Source organism: Plecotus auritus (assembly GCF_963455305.1).
Source record: "Plecotus auritus genome assembly, chromosome: 3".
Lineage (NCBI taxonomy): Eukaryota > Metazoa > Chordata > Mammalia > Chiroptera > Vespertilionidae > Plecotus > Plecotus auritus.
In genome coordinates, this window is record NC_137772.1 from 87,354,155 (window position 1) to 87,377,364 (window position 23,210).

Genomic DNA, 23,210 nt, shown 5'->3' on the forward strand with positions numbered 1-23,210 from the left:
ATGATCCGTAGATTTCTCTGGACCCTTTTACTCTTACTCTTAGGTTTAAAGATAGTTATGATATGAGCTTTGTCTCCTACTTTCCCAGAAACTCAAGCATCTCCTTGTTAAGCGAATTGGGTCATGTAAGTTTTTTTTTTTTTTTTAATTTAAGGTAGATCCAGGGTTTTTGTTGTTGTTAATCCTCACCGAGGACATTTTTTCCTTTGATTTTTAGAGAGTGGAAGGGAGGGGGAGAGATAGAGAGAAACATCAACATGAGAGAGAAACACAGATTGTTTGCCACGTGCCCCAACCAGCCTGCAACTGAGGTACATGCCCTTGACCGGAATCAACCCAAGACCCTTCAGGCCGACACTCTAAAAACCAAGCCAAACCGGCTAGGGCTAGATCCAGTATTGTATGCCTAAGTCTTTGTGTTTAATTCTCAAAAGAAAAAGCCTTAACTCAATTCTGAGTTGGAAAAATAATCCTAAACATTTTTATGGTCAAGGAACAATTTTAAATTCTGTGACTCTGAAGGGTCTAATTGCTTATTATTATATTTACTGGTTTCGTCTCTTTTATTCTGAGAATCTACCTTGTTTCACAAATTCATTCAAGACCAGATTTAGACTAGTTACTCTGCTTTTGGGTATGAACACATTATTTTCAGTTGCTATCACTTCCTTATGTTTTGTGGTTTCCACCAAAGGTCTTTAAAAAGTTTCTTGCAGTGATGGTGATGAACTATAGCAATGCATTTATTTATTTAATTTGCATCTGCTCTCTTCAGGAATTACACTAGACCTTGGGTGGTATAAAGATGAGTAAGGAATGTGTATATGGAGTTTGCTACATTGCATAGAAAAAAAGGGGAAATGTGGGGTGTGTACTGAATGCATAATCTCTAGGTTCTGAAGTGGAGCATTAGTATTCTGGTATGGGAGGCCAGTTACAAACTCCTCTTCTGGTTCATGATTAATGTCTTTGCAGAAACCTTCTATATCATTCTTTCAAGTTCCTTTATATACAAACCGACAAAAATATACCATATTTCCTTCAAAAGATTGGAGTGGACTATAACCTTTCTTTTTTGTTTTATTATAGCTTTGTTGAAGTATAACTGACATAATAAACTGCATATTTAAAGTGTACAGTTCGATAATTTTTGATATTTACATATTTGATTGTAATAAAACCATTATTACAATCAAGCGAATAAAAACATTTATGACCCCCGAAGTATCCTCTGACTTCTTTGTAATCCCTCACTCTGGCCCTTTCTCACACCCTTAGGAAACTATTTTTATAGCTTGTATTTTTTAGGGTTTTATATAAATGGCATCACACAGTATGTACTCTTTTTGGTCTGGCTTCTTTCACTCAGCATAATTATCTTCCACATTGTTATGTATATCAATAATTCACTCATTTTTATTGCTGAGAAGCATAGAAAAGTACTGTCTAAAAATTTATACTCACCCTCCAAGCAAACATATTGACTCCAATATTTTTATTTTAAAAACCTTTTTGTAAGATTATTTGCTTTAAAAAATTTTAATATTTAGGGAATAATATCTATTTATCTAAAGTTGAGCCATGTCTTTAGTTTCATTTGTTATTTGTTGTTAAATTCTGGTAAAATTAAAGTTACCCTTGAGTTTAAATTTTAATAGTGCTGTGTCTTAATTCCCAATTATGCACCACTTCAGCCTTTGTATTACCCACCAGTATGTCAAACCACTTGAAATTAGTTGGCAGATCCTCAGAAGTACTCTCTTCTCTAGCTTTCAGACTTGGAGAACCTAATATCATCAGGAAATGACTTTCCATATGACCTATTTATATATAAGGAGGCCTTTGGGGAGAACCTAGCAAACAAAAAAGTCCTTCTCATCCTGTTATTCAATAGCTTGATAACATTTCTGTAGTCAGCATACACTTCTTTGCCTAACATACCTTCTATCTCAGAAACTGCCTTCTTTAAATTGGGGCAGGTACCCTGCTAGAGTCAGCATCAAAAAAGCAAGCCACAGGCAATATACACTAGTATATATTAGTCCAGAGCAATGACCATCATGTTATTTAAATTCTAACCACCTAGCTTGCTTTCATGTTAATTGCTCTTCTAACTAGGAGAGAAGAGGATTAAGGATGAATCCAACATCTGTTGCTGGGCCACGAAGCAGAGATCTCTAGATTATAACAAACCACTTAACAGAAGTGAAAAATGGATAACTTTCCCTTTTAGCTTTCAAATCACAGAATTTTCTGTGTCCAGATTCTGTTACGTGACTACCTAATTAATTAAGAGAAATTCTGAGTGATCACTTTATCCTCAAGAAATTCACGTACTATCTATGTTGTAATCATTCCCTCTTTTCCCAGAACAACTCCTTTGGACAAATTATCCTATGCCCTGCTTGAATATCTGTAGATAAGTCTTTTTTCCCTACCTAGAGAAAAGAAATCATGTCTGATAGTTTTCATGAATTCATCCAGACATTTCACATGAGCATTTCGAAAAACTGTTTTTACTTGGCTTACAAATTATGGTGTGGCCTCTCAATTACAGATTATGTGGTCAGGGGCTTGGACCTACCTGTTGTTTCGGGAGGACTTTTCCTTATCCGAAATCATTAAAGTACTTATCTGATTTTTCTCCACACATATCCTACTTTCTGATATGTTAGCAGCCTAATCACTTAACTATTGGGCTCCATTATAATAGTTAATGGCAACTAACAGTCCATTTCTGGAGAAATGCTAGTTATGTACCTGCATTTTGTTTTCTTCTGAATATATTGGCAAGTGTGTGAGTTTCATCTCTCCTTTCTCTTAGCATGGGATGATATTACCCTCTAAAGGTAATATTGCCACTAGGGTTTTGAATAGAATTGATTAAAACAAACAATATCACTCACATGATATACAATGAAGTCCAGCAAAGGAGTCAAATTTAAGGTTTCACACTATGAAGTTGAAAGGCTTGGTAGTTAGTTGCTAATTATGAGACTCTATGGCATCAGACTTGTCATTAAAAGGCAAAGTGTTCCTAATTAAAAGATTCATAAAAAGAAACATTGCCAGCTTAGAAAGTCATCTAAAACTAGATTAATAGAATCAGATTTACCTTGACTTTCCTAGAATTTATTCTAGGTTAAAATTTAGTTACTCATTCAAAAACACTTGTTAAGTGATTTACTATGTGCCAGGTGTTGTGACATTAGAAAAAGATAAAGTATAGAGCAAGACAGAGAGTCCTGACAAGATTAAAGTCCTAGGTTCCAGTTATTTCCTGAGGCTCGACTGCATTCTTGCCCTTCCTTTGAAAATGTGAGATGCCATTAAGCTCCTTTTTAAGACAAAGTTTTTTTTTTATTACTTGTAACTAAAGGAGTCCTGCCAAACACAAATATAAAAATTATTCCTATCTGAAAGCCCAAAAGGCTTCTAAATTTACCAATTTGAGTCTAGAGGCAAAGCTCTTAAATTTGCCTTCCCTTCATTATTACTTTGACCTTTTTTCTATTTCAAAATCCCCAAATATTGATAGGTGAGTTTGTTTAAAGACTATCATAAATAACTAGAGGCCCGGTGCCCGAAATTCATGCATTTGGTGGGGGGGTCCCCTCAGCCCGGCCTGTGCCCTCTCTCAGTCCGGGAGCCCTTGGGGGTGTCTGTCTGCCAGCTTAGGCCCACTCCCCACTTCTGGCTGAGCGGAGCTCCCCCTGTGTGAGTGCACTGACCACCAGGGGGCAGCTCCTGCATTGAGCGTCTGCCCCCTGGTGGTCAGTGTACATCATAGTGACCGGTCATTCCGTTTGGTTGATTTGCATATTGACCTTTTATTATACAGGATCATTTTTTTGAACTTCAGTTCGCTATTAGGTACAGAAATGAAAAGAACAGATGACTTAGGCTATGAGTTTCTAATCTACAGGTCTAATGCTAATGCCAAGAGTAATGTATTAGATATAGATAGCATATAAGATCAACCCAAGCTAGATAATGGGTCATATTACTTACAAGAACAATACATGAAATAAATTAATTTCCTCACTGTGTACAAATTTCCTGCTTTTTAGGCTGTGCTATGTCCTTTTAGTTAAGGTGTCAGTTCTCTATCCAATAAACACAGCCTTGAAAGAAATACTGTCAATTGGCTTAAAGGAAAAAAATCTAACCTAATATAATCATATAGGACAGTGGCTCTCAACCTCTCTAATGCCGCGACCCTTGAATACAGTTCCTCATGTTGTGGTGACCCCCAACCATAAAATTATTTTCGTTGCTACTTCATAACTGTAATTTTGCTACTGTTATGAATCGTAATGTAAATATCTGTGTTTTCCAATGGTCTTAGGCAACCCTGCTAGTGGTTCTCAACCTGTGGGTCCCGACATATCCATTCATATCTATTCAAACACAGATATTTACATTACGATTCATAACAGTAGCAAAATTACAGTTATGAAGTAGCAACGAAAATAATTTTATGGTTGGGGGTCACCACAATATGAGGAACTGTATTCAAGGGTCGCGGCATTAGAAAGGTTGAGAACCACTGCTATAGGAGAACACATTCTCAGAAAGACAAAAATGGGCTACAAAATTTAATCAAGGTTAACCAAGAAAATGTAAAGAAATTCACCAACAATCCATATCACCAGGTGAAGCAGATTTTGATTTTAAAAAAAAGGAATTAGGCTTTCAAACGGTAGATATATTTCTGACAGAGAGGAGAATCAGTTGTTAGATATCCCACCTCTGAAAAGTCAATGAAGTCCTGACAAACTGTCAGAATGTAAGAGAGAAAAGAAAATTAGAAGTCCAGCCCAGGAGTTTCAACATTTAACTAATGAAAGTTGCAGAAAAAGAGACCAGAGGAAAGGGGAAGTGGGAGTGGAGAAAGAGGTAGAATGACATATGAGCTACAAACATGAAGAACGAGTCCCAATTATTGCTAGTCAGAATACACTATGGGAGGAAAATGAAATTGACAGAAGGTACACTGATAATGTAAATGTGCTGAGAGGAGACTAAGACAATAGGGAAGTATTTGGATGAAAAAGTGGTAAGTACATAGAAAATAGGGTCACTTCCTCCTCTATGTTCCCATAGCATTACTACACAGATCTCTAGTCTAACATTTAAAAGCTGCATTGTAATTAGTTATTTAAATATATGACACTTTTCATATGTAGGCAAGTATTAACTTTAGGAAAACAAATGTATGCAAGAAAGGATAAACAACTGTGGTTTACTGAATGGCTCAGCTGTGTATAGTTCTTATGCTGTGGTAATAATGCAAACACTCTATAAAGTTCCAAACAAAATCCTATATAATAAAGGTTAATATGCAAATAGACCGAACGGCAGAACAACTGAACAATTGGTCGCTATGACGTGTACTGACCACCAGGGGGCATGTGCGGAACATGGCAGGCATTGGCAGCAGGTGGCAGAGCGCGGAATATGGTGGGCGTCGGCCACGGCAGAATGGTGAAGCAGGTGAGCGGGGGCACTAGACCAAGGGGGGCGCTGATCACTGTCATCGGGGCGAGCCTCTGATGGTTACTAAAAATTCTTTGCTCCCGCACACTTGCACCTGCAGCTGGCACCAGAGCCACCACTCACACCTGCTGCTGGCGCCCGGTGCTGGTCCTGATTGCTTGGCGCCATCAGTGGGTGTGAGCAGTAGCTGCTGGCCCCGATCACCCCTGAGGGCTTCTCCACCTCCCTTTGCTCTTGAGGGGCAATCAGGGCAGCAGCCGCCACTCAAACCTGCTGACAGCGCTGGCCCCATTCGCACCCACTGCTGGCACCGGCCCAAATCGCTCCATGCCGTCAGTGGGTGCGAGCAGGACTGGTGCCGTCAGTGTGTGGGAGCGGCAGGAACAGGGCTGCTGGCAGATAGGGGACTGTAGGCCACGGCGGGAGGGGCTGGGCAAGGGCGTGGAGGATAGGAGGCTGAGACCCGCCCCTGTGCCCACTGCAATTTCGCGGCCCACAGTTCCTTTCAAGGTGCACGAATTCATGCGCTGGGCCCCTAGTTACTATATAACTATGTAGGAGAGGAATGGGGAATAGGAAATATGTATGTGTAATGGGAAGAAGAATGGTGAAAGAATGCTAAATCTTAATTTTCCATTGTAGGAAATCATTAGTGCCAAATACTGAAAAATATATCAAGAAATATCACTGAAAGTATATTGTTTAGTGATATGGAGGTAAATACCAAAAGAAACAGCTAAGAGTTGAAAGTGGTAGCTTTTGGAGAATGGCAAAAGGGAGTGTCCTAGAACAAATGACAGGGCTGATATTTTAAATTGAAAGCCTTGAAAAACTATCTGGCTCAAGTTTCATAAATGTTTAACAGTAATAAAAAATTCAAATAAAATGTAAGTGAAGGAAACCAAGCAGTGCTATGACCTGTCTCCACCTACCCAGATCTCTGGAGATGGAATTGAGTCTGGTTTATACTCAAGGGAGAGCTGTAAATAAACAATGACCAAGATGGGACACTTTAAGGAGTACTACTGACCACACTGAGCCAAACCCTGAGTATGATGCTCAGTGCTACTCTTTTCCTGAAAGTGTTTTCATTTGTAAAACTGCCTGTGACCATTAGGGAGAACTTGGGTACTTTTCATAGAAAAGGGTTATCACTTCCTGCATGTTTAGCTACAAACACGATGCTCCTGAGGTCCTAAGGGAAACTTACTGGCAGGCTTGCTGAGAGCTATTGCCCAACTGCTTTGATTCATCTCCCTGAAAAATGAAAACTTCTCTCTGACAAATGAGTCATATGCAAAAACTGAATGTCATAAACTGAAGGTATGAGATGAATGGGATCTTGATCCCTTGCCTCCCTAACACTCAATCAAAACACTTACTGGGTGGAGAAATGTGATGATGTGCACCTCAGGAGCATAAATAGTTGTACAATCAAGTGCATTTTTAAATATTTTATACAGAGATAGTAAAAAATTTAACATTTCCTCTCAATGAAAATATTCCAAGGCAATCTTTAAACAAAACTCTCCTTAAAACATAAATACTTAATTATCATTTGTAGAATTTTAATGTTTTAAATATAGCAGCAAACCCTTTGGATCGAGTTAAGCTTTAATTAAATAAGATCCGACTAAGTGACTAAGAATTATCCAAAGTAACAATCTCTAATTATGTCAAAATAACATGGAAATGTAATGAGACAGAAAATAACTTATATTTGCCAAACCTCCTCTAAGGAAAAGTATAGTACACAGCAGAAAGAAATATTTTCCTTCAATCTTTTTATTTTGAAATTTTTCAAACCCACAGAAAATTTGAAAGAGTAGAATATGAACACCCATATATCCTTCACCAAGATTTCACCAGTTGTCAAGATTTTACATTTGTTTTCTCCCTCTCTTGATCTCTCTCCCTCTCTTCGTGTAGTGCAGTGGTCGGAAAACTGCGACTTGCGAGCCACATGCAACTCGCGAGCAGTGGTTTGCCGCTCTGTTGACTAATGAGTTTGCCGACCACTGGTGTAGTGTGTATATGTCTGTATGTCTTTTTTCCCCTGAAACATTTGGAAGTAGGTTATAAACATCTTTCTACTTTATCCCTTAAATATCTCAGCTTGTGTCCCTAAGAATAGGAATATTATCCTTCATAACCACAATACTATTATGATACTTAAGAAAATTATTGTTAATTCTGTGTCCCCACAGTATCTTTTATAACTGTTTTCATTTTATGTCCTGATCCAAGATCCCATCAAGTCTCATATATAGCATTTTGTGGTTATATCTCTGGAAAATGCTTAAAGAAGCCACAAAGGATAATCCTGAACCAGGAACCAATGACTTCTTAGGAGTGGGCTGAGTTGATGAAACTTTTTGTTTGTTGAAAAGAAGTATGGTGCAAAAACTGATTGGCTAGGGCAACAGAAGAACTACATTCTTAAAACTAATGTTCTTATAAAATGTTTAAACACTTAGGTAAATTAGGCTGAGAGTATGGAATTCATCCTGGGTGTATACAAAATTACCTCTTCTGTAGCTGCTCATCAGACATTTGCAGCTCCTCTTTTAAACGCATATACCTGTCTTCTCTCAGCAGCCTAGAGCCATCATAGAGGCTTAGCTCTCGATCATGGATCAACCTAATGGGACAGAGGAAAGTCAGAAAACAAAGTAATCAGTTTTGAACAGTGAAGTTATTAGAAGTAGAAATCAGTCAGTTAATATTTTAATAATGTCCATTATTACTGGCAATTGAATCTAACAATTTTTGTTGCATCTTTCAAAATTTCAAGTTGGCTAGTGCTGTTATAGTTGGCAAAAATATTGGTTTCTGTACTAAAGGGCAGCAGTCATGGATACTAGATATGGACAGGGAGGAGGAGGCCGAGGATGAGGAGGAGCTGGAAAGCTGGAGGATGAGGGGGATAAAAAAAACAAAACAGCTGAATGAGTGACTCAAGATAACCATGAGGTGCAAATTAATGTATAAGGCAGTTGGCATGTGCTCCCTTGAGTCCAATATGACTTTTTATGTAATCAAAATATTTCTATCTTTGGAATTACAGGATTTAAAAGATCAAATATCTGTATAATAACTAGTGCTATTTCATGTATCAACTATGATGCTGACCATCCACAGCATGGCAGCATTGTCTCCCAGATGTTGCAGAGGTTGAAAAGTGCTGTTCTAGATCTTACTCCAGCCACCAAGTCTCTTGATGCCCACATTACAGTGGCCTATACAACGTCCACTTATAAGCACTGAGGGGAAGGGAGACTGCATAATGCAAACGTTAGAAGCATGGGCAGTGGAGTCAGTTGGACTTGGGTTCAAACCACCTCTGTACATTATTAGAAGAATGACTAGGGAGGGGGGAAGTACTCCACCTCTTTAAACTTTTATCTTTTCTACAATTAGGATTATAATACCAACCACATAAACAGTTGATGGAAGGCATGTGCTTAATACAGTTGTTCTCAACCTTGGCTGCACATTAGAATCTCCTGAGAAGGGTTAGGTGCACCTTTCAAAATTTCAGGTTGGCTAGAGCCCAAGCATCAAGCATTTTTAAGCTTCATGCCCACAAGGTGACTCCAAAGTTGAGAACATCAGACACACTGGCTTAGCACAATGCCCAGCACAGAATAAGTACCCAATTAATGGACTGCTGCTACTATGACTACTTGGCCTAATGGGCAAGAGATAGCTAATAAAAGGTGGGAGTGTTATTTTGTTTGTGTCTGCATTAGTCTGTTTAGAAGAAAAAATTATAAATCTATTGATTGTTTATGATAAATCACTGAAAGTATTTTTAAATACCCTCAAATCTAATCAGGATTTTTAACACAATGTTTTTGGAATCTTTAATTATACTCAGTATCTACATTTTCAAGGGAAAATGACTTTGAATAGTTAACTGGGGAATCATTCCACTAATTTGAACTTTCCTGATAAGTCAAAGTTAGAAACCAAATGTCTACAAGTGATAGAATCAAGCTTGAACAACTACAAAAATCAGTATCTTCACTGACACAGAATGGAAATATTTTCCATAAAAATCACACATGAAATTTTTTCTTAACATTAAATTCAAAAGCAGTTAATTAGGAATGTGTGGATATTTTCCTCACCTAAAATACAGAAAGAGAACAATAGTTAAACAAATGTTCCAGTTTGTAAACACAAAGTGAGCTTTTCAGATTAAAAATATAATAAAACAGCTATTGCACATTTTATAGAAGGAACTACGTTTTCTCTCAAAAGAAATTCCAACAAGATCAACCAGTAATGTAAATCTATGATTCACAAGGAGTTGTAAACAGTGGAGAGGTGACTCCAACAAACGGTAGAAACTGGAGCAGTGAGACTTGCTGCATATATTAATAAGCATATATAAAAAGTCATTCAAATCACTACTTTAAAGTTTTTTAAAACACAGACTTTTTAAAAAAAAGTCTGTTCTACTTGGATATAGAATTTTAAGTTTTTAAGGATCTATGTAGCCCAGTTTTAAAAGAGAAGATTGAGGGAGTTCCATGTCTACTGTTTCCTTGGAGTATTGTTTTGTGTCTGACGCATGCAAACCTTTGCAACACAGCGAGCGTGCCTGCGTTGACCCGATGAATGCCATCCAACAGGACCAGCTTTCCCTCCAGAGCAGCATTCACAAGGGGTGAGGACCGCCAGGCAGTGTCTCCATTGGGAAGAGTGTATCTCTGCTGTAGCAGATCACGAGCTGTCATATCCTAAAACCAAACCCACCACCCACACACACACACAAAAAAGACGGAATTAATTTTTAAGACATGGTTGGCAGCTTATTTAGATTTATAGTTACCTCTCTCTGAACATTACATGCAACAACTGGGAACTCATCTCCAAACCCATCAAAGAAAATGAGATTCAGAAGCTTTTCTTGGCCGTTTGAGGGTTTTTTTTCCCTATTACTCATCTACATAACATAGTAAGAGTGAGGGTGAATTTTTTTCCATTTAATTTAGCATTTCTCCCCTTTTAAAATGTTCATTTAATATCTACACAGATGATGGCAGTTGTTTCCACCTGATTTTAATGGAATTAACTCAATCAGCTTTATTCCGGTAGGGATGAAAATGTATGGATTCCTTTTTAAGACAAAGAGAGCTCAATGGGTGGAGATGCTTATCAATAACATGCCTTTTCTTGATGAGTTCTGAAAAGCCATGCTAGGAATCATCAAAGTGACTCATTATATTTAAAGGGCTTGAAAATGAAGGAAACTGCTAGGAACAGTCATCAGATGAGGTACAGGAATTGACAAACAATAGCACCGCACTTACAAGCAATTTTTAAACTCACACAATGTGCTAGTATGAAAATAGTGTAACAGATTTAAGCAAACTATTAATGGTAGTTGCATATAAAAGTCTAACTACTATTAAAAATTTTGGCTGCCATATAATATGAATAGTTGTTCTTAAATGTGTTAATGTTGAAGACAATAGTTTGTTTTCTGTTATCATCTTCATATAAACTTTGTCCACTTATATCAAACAAAAGGCAATTTTAACCAAAATTCAGTCTTTGTAAATTATATGATACACACTTCAAGTTTTAAGCAGATAGAAAAATAATGAATTTGCTTATATTAGCAATAGCAACAAATCTGTATCAAAACCAATGTTCTCACTATCAAAAAAGTGCTGACTTAGGAAGTATGAATAGGCTTATATTAAATCATAAAGACACTTGAGAAACAATAACGTTCAAATTCAGCAAGACCCCAATCCCCAAAGGGCTGGCTTTAGCAAACAAAATTTGGCTTAACTCATTAATTTATTTGATTCCTCACTTATGAATTTAAATTCTATGCAAACTATATGAGTATGTCATTCTAAGCTGCCAATGACAGTTACAACAGCCCAGACTAAATTTATCACCATCATCAATGTTTACTAAGATGGTTAATGGTGAGAATGAGATCATTCCCACTCATAGCTGTGCTACACACCAGGAAATGGATACTTCTGCAAGAAAAATAGGGCAGATCAAAATAAATGTTTGTAGGTCATTTTCATAATCAAATGATGATAAAAATCAAGTATACTATCTAATAAAAGAGTAATATGCAAATTAACCATCACTCTGTTACACCCACAAGCCACGCCCACCAGCCAATCAGGAGCGAGTATGCAAATTAAAACCCAACCAAGATGGCTGTGGCCATAGAGTGAGCAGGAAGCTTGGGTTTCCCTGGCAATGGAGGAAGCCAAGCTTTCCACACACCCTGGCAGGCCCAGGCCTCCACTCAGGGCTACAAAGTTTCAATTATAGAAGATAAATAAATCCCAGATACCAGGGCCTCCGCTTGGGTTGCCAGAGGGATGTGGCCGGCCTGCAAACCACCACAGGCCCCTCGCCCAGGCCACCCCACACTCCAAGAGAAACCCCACCCTGATCCAGGACACCCTTCAGGGCAAACCAGCTGGCCCCACCCATGCACCAGGCCTCTATTCTATCTAATAAAAGAGTAATTTGCAAATTGACCATCACTCCAACACACAAGATGGCTGCCCCCATGTGGTCAAAGATGGCTTCCCCCATGTGGACACAAGATGGCCACCACAAGATGGCCAGCAGGGGAGGGGCAGTTGAGAGGGACCAGGCCTGCAAGGGAGGGCAGTTGGGGGCGATCAAGCCTGCAGGGGAGGGCAGTTAGGGGCAATCAGGCAGGCAGGCAGGTGAGCAGTTGAGAGCCAGCAGTCCTGGATTGTGAGAGGGATGTCCGACTGCCCGTTTAGGTGCAATCCCAGTAGGATCAGGCCTAAACGGGCAGTCCGACATCTCTTGAGAGGTCCATATTGGAGAGGGTGCAGGCTGGGCTGAGAGACACCCCTACCCCCCGTGCACAAATTTCATGCACTGGGCCTCTAGTGTATGTATATTTAAGTATACATATAAAAATACATATATATATATAAGTATACACAAGTACATATATAAAAAATCTTTTTTAAAGTTAATATAAAAACAGGTAAATTAAGAAACAAACAAACCAAAAAAAAAAAAAAATTATGCCTTCCCAGCCAGCGTGGGTCAGTGGTTGAATATCGACCTATGAACCAGAAGGTCACAGGTTCGATTCCCAGTCAGGGTACAAGCCCAAGTTTCAGGCTCAATCCCTAGTGTGGGTGTGCAAGAGGCAGCTAATCAATGATTCGCTTTCATCATTGATGTTTCTAGCTCTCTTTCCCTCTCCCTTCCTCTCTGAAATCAATAAAAATATATTTAAAAATAAAAATTAAAAAAACAACTCCTAGTAATACTTATTCCAGAAAAATATTCACCATAGAGTTTCATCACATACTGTCCTAGAAAAATAAAACAATCAGAAACCATGTGTTAGCACAGTGGTTCTAAATCAAAGATACATGTCAGAAAGAGCTGAAGGAAGTTTTGAAAAATATGTAAGTTTAGGCCTCATTACCCTAAAGATTTGAATTTAATAGGTCCAAAGTAGGGTTTACCACATGTTTTTTATTAAACACTAGAAATTCGTGCACTGGGGGGGGGGGGGGGGGGTGTCCCCCAGCCCAGCCTGCACCTTCTCCAATCTGGGACCCCTCAGGGGATGTCCAACTGCCTGTTTAGGCCCGATCCCTGGGGGATCGGGCCTAAACAAACAGTCAGACATCCCTCTCACAATCCAGGACTGCTGGCTCCCAACTGCTTGCCTGCCTGCCTGATTGCCTCTAACTGCTTCTGCCTGCCAGCCTGATCATACCCTAACCACTCCCCTGCCAGCCTGATTGACGCCTAACTGCTCCCCTGCCAGCCCGATCGTCCCCAACTGCCCTCCCCTGACAACCTGGTCACCCCCAAATGCCCTCCCTGCATATTTCCTCTTTATTAGATAGGGTTTTTTCTTTAACATATTGGACAGCCCTAACTGGTTTGGCTAGGTGGATGGAGCATCGGCCTGCAGACTCAAGGGTCCCAGGTTCGATTCAGGTCAAGGGCATGTACCTTGGTTGGGGGCACATACCCGGTGGGGAGTGTGAAGGAGGCAGCTGATCAATGTTTCTCTGTCATAGATGTTTCTAGCTCTCTATCCCTTTCCCTTCCTCTCTGTAAAAAAATCAATAAAATATATTTTATTTAAAAAGAAACATTTAAGATTCCTCCATATCTGCCTGGCTGGTGTGACTCAGTGGTTGAGACCCCAGGCTGCCTCCGCTGGGAGGGGATCACACCATGGGGGTGCACGCCCCTGCTGGGCTGAGACCCCAGCCCAGGCTGCCGCCGCTGGCAGGGGGATTGTGCCATGAGGAGTGAATTTGTTTTTGTTTTTTATATAAAGGGTCAGGAGGGCCTCTGGGCAGCATTCCACCAGGCTGCTTACTCTGCTGGCTCTCAGCGGCAGCCCTCCCTGAGACTGGGGGATTCCGGCGGGGCTGAGAGGACTGGGTGCTGCCATCTTATGGCTATGGGCGCCACCATTTTTGTCACGGAGTGATGGTTAATTTGCATATTACTCTTTTATTAGATGGGATTACATAGGTGATATTTGATATGCTTCACAGGTGGCAAACACAAAAGAGACATTAAGTTAATGTCAACTTTGTCTCATCCTATGTATTTATACCCTTTCATTTTAATAGGAATTATAAAATTGCATAAGGTTACACAAATGGTTTAAATGAAAAGTTGAAAAAACTGAAGGCAAAAAAGTAGAGTGGGCTTTGTTTCCTTTAAGTATTCAGAGAGGAAGTAACATGAAGAAGGCATCCCACTGCACAGCTGCTGTGGCTCAATGATTGAGCATCAACTTATGTACCAGGAGGTCATGTTTCGATTCCCAGTCAGGGCACATGCCCAGGTTGCGGGCTCAATCCCCAACAGGAGGTGTGAGGTAGGCAATCAATGATTCTCTCTCATCATTGATGTTTCTCTCTCCCTCTCCCTTCCTCTCTGAAATCAATAAAAATACATTTTTTTAAAAAAAGAAGGCATCTTACTGACCATAATTTTAAAGAAATGGATAGGTGTTAATTCTGAAAATCCCAGCTTCAAGCTGAAAATAGATGATGATCCTGACCCAAACTCAGCTGTTGAGTCTTTTGCCTAGGCCCAGGAATGAAAATGAGGAATGTGACTCTGGCATAAGAGGACAGATTCCTAAGGAGCTAAGGCTAGCAATTGGTAAAAAAACAAACAAACAAAAATTCAAAAGAGAAAATTCCTTACTCTCATATCAACATATCCTGAATCAGTATTCTGTGAACAACATGAATAAACATTACTTCATGGTTATGATTCCAAAACACTTGCCTATCTTGCTAATTCACACAATGTCTACAATACTTGCCCCATTCAAGTAAGGAAATATACTATCTAATAAAAGAGTAATATGCAAATTGACCATCACTCCAAGACACAAGATGGCTGCCCCCATGTGGACACAAGATGGCCACCACAAGATGGCCTGCAGAGGAGGGCAGTTGGGGATGACCAGGCTGGCAGAGGAGGGCAGTTAGGGGGACCAGGTCAGCAGGGGAGGGCAGTTGGGGGGGACCAGGACTGCAGGGGAGGGCAGTTGAGGGGGGCAGACCTACAGGGGAAAGCAGTTGGGAGGACCAGGCCTGCAGGGGGCAGCAGTTTTGGGGGAACAGGGTTGCAGGGGAGGGCAGTTGGGGGTCAGGCCTGCAGGGGAGGATAGTTGAGGGGACCCAGGCCTGCAGGGGAGGGCAGTTGGGGAGGACTAGGCCTACAGTGGAGGGCAGTTGTGAGTGATCAGGCCAGCAGGGAGGGCAGTTAGGGGTGACTGAACCGGCAGAGGAGGGCAGTTGGGAGAGACCAGGTCTGCAGGGGAGGGCAGTTGGGAGGGGACCAGGCGTGCAGGGGAGATCAGTTGTGGGGGAGGGGGGACCAGGCCAGCAGGGGGGGGCAGTTAGGGGTGACCAGACTGGCAGGGGAGGGCAGTTAGGGGCAATCAGGCCGGCTGGGGAGCAGTTAGGTGTCAATCAGGCTGTCAGGGGAGTGGTTAGGGGTGATCAGGCTGGCAGGCAGAAGCGGTTAGAGGCAATCAGGCAGAGGCAGGTGAGCGGTTGGGAGCCAGCAGTCCTGGATTGTGAGAGGGTTGTCCGGTGGGATCGGGCCTAAACAGGCGGTCGGACATCCCTCAAGGGGTCCCAGACTGCGGAGGGTACAGGCTGGGCTGAGGGACACCCCGCCCCCGTGCACGAATTTCGTGCACCGGGCCTCTAGTCTACTAATAACAATGATGAGAAAGACAATAAATATGGCTCCTTTTTTCCAACTTAGCAGTTGAAGACTCCTTTATATTTAATGAAGTAAATGAAGGGATAATTTGTTGCTACACAACTAGTAGTAACAGATAACAGAGTTCAATGATGTTAATACCAACCACAACTACAGACCTGAGATATTCTCCCTTTTTTAAATCTTCAGAGGGATATACAGAAAATGGAAAGTACTTGGCATTTTTTAAAAGACTAGCTCAGTTCAGTTTTATCACTTAAACTCTCTGCATATTATCATGTTTAAAAAAGCTATTCTCCATTTCTAATATATCTCCTAATTAAAATAAAAACCCTCCTAAAGAGAAAAAAAGCATTCCCTTAAGACAAATGATGGTTTTCACAATTAAGATCCTATACTGGGAGAGAAGATGAAATTCTAGCTTTTTCTTAAAAAAAATAATTGGTCCCAGTTCTATAATATTATTTATAATCAGAAATTTTTTTCAATGATGTGAAAGTTATTTTCAGTTGTGTGAAAGTGCAAAGAAAATAAAAGTGAACTTTCACAGAAAACTGAATCTAATCAAACTTAATTAACCTAACTTTTTCAGCATGGTCTAAAATGGGTCAGTGATATGAATTAATTTCAATAATAAATTAATCTTTAAATAGAGTAACAGCATTTTTACATCTATAGAATATTTGGGTTTTATTGCCATAATACTGGTTTAATATCTTTATTTTAACATGTACTATATCATGGAACTGTTAAAAAATATATGATTTCCTTATTCTTCCCACCTACATATACATCCTTAAAGCAAATGGAAAGACAAAATTAAAAAAAGAACGTGTGCTTATTCCATATGAGCATATAGAAGGTACACCAATAAAAATTAAGATAAATGTCTCCATCTTTGCATATATTTTCTTATCTCTGAAACCTGTGAACTTAAGAGAATATAAATAGCACTAATGATATCATAGAGCCCAAACCATTTTCTCTTTTTGTGTTTCCTTAAAAATTTAACGTAACAGGACATGAAATCTAGTTCCTTTAGAGCTACCATTGTCTATCCTTCATCAACTCATCTTCATTTACATCCCTGGAAAATACCCATATATCATATCTCTTATGATTCTGTCATTTTGAATTTGTTTATTTGCAATAAAGAAACCCTTCTGAAAACAGAAATATCCCATTAAAATAAGAATAAACATAACTGAATGATATATATCAGAGAATATAGGTTTGAAACCTAAAACAATTATACACTGAGTGGCCAGACTATTATGACCACCTGACGTTTGTAGGCAAATTAGCCATACACTGCATCGTATGGGATATGGAAGCCGAAGGCCTGTTCAAACACCTTTGCTGTCTGCAGTTACCAAGATAAAATGTCTCCAATTCGCACAGGAACACAAGGATTGGACAGTCAAGCATTGTAAAAAAGTCATGTGGTCCAATGAATCACGGGTCCAGTTGTATCATGCAGATGGCAGAGTGAGAATTTCGCAGAGACAGCATGAAAGCATGCACCCCACATGCATGAGTACAACCCTTCAAGCTGGTGGGGGCAGTGTTATGGTTTGGGGCATGTTTTCCTGGCATGATTTGGGCCCTCTACTTTGTGTGGAACAATGTCTGAATAGCACAACATACCTAAGTATCATTGCTGATCAAGTTCATCCTATCATGTTGATGGCATATCACAATGGAGATGGCTTCTTCCAACAAGACAGTGCGCCATGCCATGGTGCTCGTATTGTGCAGGAGTGGTTTCAAGAACATGAGGGAGACTTTACCTTGCTTAGGTGGCCCCCACAATCACCAGATCTCAATCCAATTGAGCATTTGTGGGACAAAGTTAAAAGAGCCATCAGGCAGCTGGTTCCACAACCATCAAATCTCACAAAATTGGACAGTGCTATTCATCAGGCATGGTGTCAGATTCCTCGCATCACCTTTCAACATCTCGTGGAGTCAATGCCAAGAAGAATAGCTGCAGTACTGAGGGCAAAAGGTGGCCCAATGAAGTACTGATGGGGTGGTCATAATAATCTGGCCACTCAGTGTATATCTTAAGGATTTTAGTACCTTTGAATGGTAAACACTAATTTTTTTCTGAGATTCTCTTAGAAAGCTGGGTATAAGTCATTAGTCTGATCAAATAACTGCCAAAAATAGTTATGTGTTTAATGGCTATAATCAGATTGGAATTAGTTTTCCAAGATATAATATTCAGAAAGACAATTGACAGTATTACAGTAAAACTAGAGGCCCAGTGCACAAAATTTGTGCACGGGGTGTGGGAGGGTCCCCCTCAGCCCAGCCTGCACCCTCTCCAATCTGAGATCCCTCTCACAATCCTGGACCACTGGCTCCTAACCGCTCACCTGCCTGCCGGCCTGATCGGCCCTCACTGCTCCCCCTGCCGGCCTGGTTGCCCCTCACTGCCCCCCCTGCAGGCCTGGTCGCCCCTAACTGCCCCCCTCTGTCAGCCTGGATGCCGTTAACTGCCCCTCCACCAGCCCGGTCATCCCTCACTGCTCCCCCTGCTGGCCTGGTTGCCCCTCACTGCCCCCGCTTCCAGCCTGATCACCCCTCTCTGCCCCCCTGCCAGCCTGGTCACCCCTCATTGCCCCCCATGCCAGCCTGGTTGCCCTTTACTGCCCCCACTTCCGGCCTGGTCGCCCCTCACTGTCCCCTTGCTGGCCTGGTCGCACCTAACTGCCCCCTCCCCGCCAGCCTGGTAACCCCTAACTGCACCCCCAAGTCGGGGCCCAGTGGCAGAAGGGAGCTCTGAGCCCCAGCTGGGGCACAGCGGGGTTCAGGGAGCTCTGAACCCCGGGTTTGAAGGTTGGCCATGCCCCCGATTGCGGGAGACTCAGAGTTCCACTGAGCCCCAGCTGGGGCCAAGAGCTCCCTCCTGCTGCTGCACCCTGGGCTAGTCATTTGGTCATCCCTCACTAGCCCCCTGCTGGCCTGGTTTCCCCACACAGCCTCCTGTTCGGTCATTTAGGTTGTGACGGCCCCTGGCTTTTTATATATTAGGATTTTTGTATATAAAGAAATTTGAGCTACCTTTCTCTGTAAATATTAATATTGATAAGAAAGTAAAGCCTGGCCAGTGTGGCTCAGTTGGTTGGGTGTCATCACATGCACCAAGAAGTCACCAGGTCGATTCCCAGTCAGGGCACATGCCTGGGTTGCGGGATTGATCCCTAATAGGCAGTGTGCAGGAAGAAGCTGATCCATGTTTCTGTCTCATCAATGTTTCTCTCTCTATCTCTCCCTCTCCCTTTCTCTCTCTCTCTCAAATCAATAAAAACATATTTAAAAATAAAGTAAAATTTTACATTCTAATGAATATATAATTTTTCTGATAGAAAATTTAAACAATTATAGCAAAAGTAGGATATCCAAGTGTATACAAAGTAGCGTCTCAAGTAAGTTAAGAAAAAAATACACATTTTCACCACATATATCAACCCAGAAGTACTGTTGGCTTGCAAAAATATGTATAATATAATATAATATAATATAATATAATATAATATATTATAAAATTTAAAATAAGTGGATAAAGAAAACTAAAAAGGGAAAGATAAAACCAAGAAAGGTAAAGATGATACACAAAATGCATTGTAAGAACCACAAATCTATTTTTTTTTATTTTTTAATATATTTTATTGATTTTTACAGAGAGGAAGGGAGAGGGATAGAGAGTTAAAACCTCAATGAGAGAGAAACATCGATCAGCTGCCTCCTGCACACCCCCTACTGGGGATGTGCCTGAAACCAAGGTACATGCCCTTGACTGGAATTGAACCTGGGACCCTTCAGTCCGCAGGCCAACACTCTATCCACTGAGCCAAACCAGTTAGGGCAAATCTAATCTTTTTAATACTGAACACATACACACAAAAAGAGTGACAAAAAAGTTACATAAGTCATAATGACCACAGCATTGACACCAAAAGAGCAGCAGCACTACAATTCTTGATAATGAGATTCAGAAAAATGTGTCACATGGGTCAGGTCATCATATAAAGAAAAGAGTGTTAATGAGTTAATAGAAATAACAATAATTATAAGCAGCTAATACGTATGGGGAGCTTACTAAGTGTCAAATACTTTACATAAATTAACTCATGTAATCCTTACATAACCCTAAGAGATAGATACAATCACTGCCTTCATTTTGTAGATGAGAAAACTGAGTTACAAAGAGGTTAAATGGCTTATCCAAACAATAAGAGAGGAGCCAGGCAGTCCTCAAGAATATCACTATGACAAATATAGCAACAATCTCAGAAAAGAAATTCCACAGGGAAAGAGCTGGTCTGGATTAATCAACCTGTGGATATACTGTAGAGCTAATATACCAATTGCACACCCCTCTGGCCACTCTTCCCGAAAGCTGTTTCTCCATCGAAGTCTTTGAGAATAGTCGGAAAGTAGTGACTACTCCCTGAAATGCCCCCAAATGTACCTCGTCTCCATTCCTGTTAAAATATGTTTAAGTATATATCCAAAAGAGCAAAATAAAAATGCTGTTAAAAATGCTTTAGTTAACAGTAATTGTACCTCTAGGTGGCTATGCTTTTCATTTCCTTATATCTCAATTAAAAGTAAAAACAGCAGGCATTAATTTTTTTTTGATTGGGGTAAATAAGTATTATTAATTATTTTTTTCCAGAAGAAACTAGCTGGAATTTTGTAGGTTTTCCAAATTTACCAAAAAATATCTTGCCAGTAGTATAAATATTAAAAAAATCTGGAATTTAAGTGAATAAAAAGAATACACCAAGATTAGCAAATATAAGCCTTTAACTTTGCAATAAGGCGTTTCTTATGCCTGTACTATTATTGGCAGAATACTGGATAAATATTGCATAAACATGGAATGTTAATAATTTTTAGGTCCCATAATAGAAATAAAGTCATTATTTACAGTCTAAGCATGCTTTGTGAACAGAATGCAAGGCATGCTGCCAACATTCTTCAGTGTCATTTATGTTTGATCTCAGACAAAAAGGCCTCTTGTTTTACATCTACTGTAAAATTATTCATAAACACTTCCATGCTTCTCCCTCTGGTTCTTCCTTTAAAGAACTATTTTTAACCTGTCACACATAATAAATGCTCCCTTTATGTACACGATCATATTGTTATAGAGTACTATTATTATTTTACTCTAGAGGCCCGGTGCATTAAAATTCATGCACTGGAGAGGGGGGACCCTCAGCCCGGCATGCCCCCTCTCACAGTCCAGAAGCCCTCAGGGGCGGGAGGTGATCCAGTGATCAGGGGAAGGCGACACCCCTATCACACCTCTGCTGCTGCGACTGCCGGCAGCACAAGCCTCGGCCGGCCCTGGTTACCTGAGCCTCGGGTGGCCCTGAGCAGCTGGGCAGCCACCATCCAAGGCTGCCTGTGCCTCGGGCCAGTCCTGGGCAGCTGGGCAGCTGCCATCCGAGGCTTACCTGCACCTTAGGCCGGCCCTGGGCGGCTGGGGGGCTGCGGGGACTGGGGGACTCTGGAGGCAGGTGTGTAGCAAGGCCGGGCCCACATGGGGGCGGGCCCAGCCTTGCTGCATGCCTGCCGCCCCGATAGGGCTAAGGGGACTGGGAGCCACCATCTTGTGGCTGTGGGAGCTGCCATCTTTGAGGGCAGGGCAGTCAATTAGCATATTCCCTCCTTATTGGCTGTGGGTGCCACCATCTTTGCGACGGTGTGAGGGTCAATTAGCATATTCCTCTTTATTAGATAGGATTGCTCTGCTATTGATGGAAAGAAGTTGATTTTGAATCATTTATAGCTCTCTTCATTGTAACCTGTATGAGCCATTTCAAGATATCTGTTCTAGTGAAAGGTTTATTCTAGGAACACTGAACAAAATTCTTCAGATTAAAGCTAAAAACAGAAGATCCAAGATGGCAGTGGAGTAGGTGGAAGCTACACTCACCTCCTCCCAGAACCGAACTGTAATTACAACTAAATTACAGAACACTCATCCTGGATAACCAACTGAAGACAAGCTGAAGAGGTCTTATAACCAGTGATTTATAGAAGAATGAACATCGAGACTGACAGAAAATGCAGATGCAAAAAAGGACTAGCCCTGCTCCCACAGGTGACAGTTGAGATTCCAGAGGGATATATCAGCTGCAAAGGTTCTTGCTGAGAATTGTGGGGTCTCAACTCCAAGTTGGGCTCCCCAGAAACAGAGATAGGAAGAAGCACCCACATAACACATGGCTGTAAAAATCAGCAGTGATTCTATCCAACAGGGAGAGACGGAAGTCGGTTAGAGATACAGGTGCCCTCTTAAAAAGCCAACGCACAAAATCTACTTTGCAGTCATTCACCCTGGGCTCCTGTGGAAGGAAACCAAAGAAGACTAGAGTTATGCAAGGAGAGACTGGGGTTTGTGCCCCTAGAGAGAGAGCTGAGGGGAAAACCACCAGCATCCACTGTCCTGAGTCCCTCAACTGTACCACAGATGCCATCATTCTTGGGTGGAACACTCCCCTCCTTTGGCATCATCCTGGGGGAATACAATACCCCCACCCTCGGATTCCTTGTAGACACACTCTGCAGAGCTTTGGCCCTGCTGAGGAGTCAGCTGCCTGGGCTGGGGAACAGAGGTCTGGGCAAACTCAGGGGGTGTCAGTGACTGAGTTGTATGGTTTTGGGAGAGAAGCCATTTTTCCTACTTCCCCGTGAATCTGACTGGCACCTCCACTACATGTGAGATCTGCTAGCCCCACTCTATCGGATCCCTGTGACCTCACCCTCTTGATTCTGGGTTGGTCCACCCTGCCAACGTCTAGGCAGAAACCAGGACAGACTGAACAGTGTGGCTCTGGGACACGGACCATGACCATGACCCTCAAGTTCCCCCAAGCCTGACCAGTAACTCCCCCTCTCAGGACTCCCAGCAAACCCTCCCCTCCTCCTGCTGAGATCAGGCTCCTGGCAGGATTTGGGACAGACTCAGTTGTGTAGCTTTAGGAAAAGGGAAGTTTTCCCATGCACACCCAACTGATTCAACACCTTCCCTTCACAGGGCCAAGTCTTAGTCTGTTAGGCCTGATCAACTCAGCTGGCCTCACCATGATGACTCCCTGAGACCCTGCCCCACTGAAAGGTGTGAGAAAACCCAGCAAATGGCAGCTAGACTTGGTATACCATGGGACATTTGCTGAGTGGCGTCAGACCCGAACTGGCATCAAGTTTGAACCTATATAGATCTGATGAACACCTCTCACCCCCACCTGGTGACTCACTGAGAACCTACTGCATGCAACTTGAATACTGCCAGAAATTCTGTTAGCTTCCTAATACCCTGAAATAAATCCCTCTCAGCTTTAGACAGCCACAACTTAAGGATGATGTTTTAAAGTAAACCAACTTATGAAAGCTTCTGAAGAAATGTTCACAGACAGCTAAGTATA

The 23,210-nt window shown here is 41.4% G+C and overlaps 1 protein-coding gene across 1 annotated transcript in view; it reads right to left on the reverse strand.

Annotated features, from left to right (window-relative positions):
* Positions 1-23,210, reverse strand: part of VWA8 (von Willebrand factor A domain containing 8) — a 407,937-nt gene that overhangs the window by 246,455 nt on the left and 138,272 nt on the right. The window contains exons 13-14 of the mRNA XM_080659387.1: positions 10,087-10,247; positions 8,027-8,140 (exon numbers count right to left, since the gene is read on the reverse strand). Coding sequence (XP_080515513.1) covers positions 8,027-8,140; positions 10,087-10,247 — 275 coding nt within the window. The remainder of the gene's footprint in view (positions 1-8,026; positions 8,141-10,086; positions 10,248-23,210) is intronic.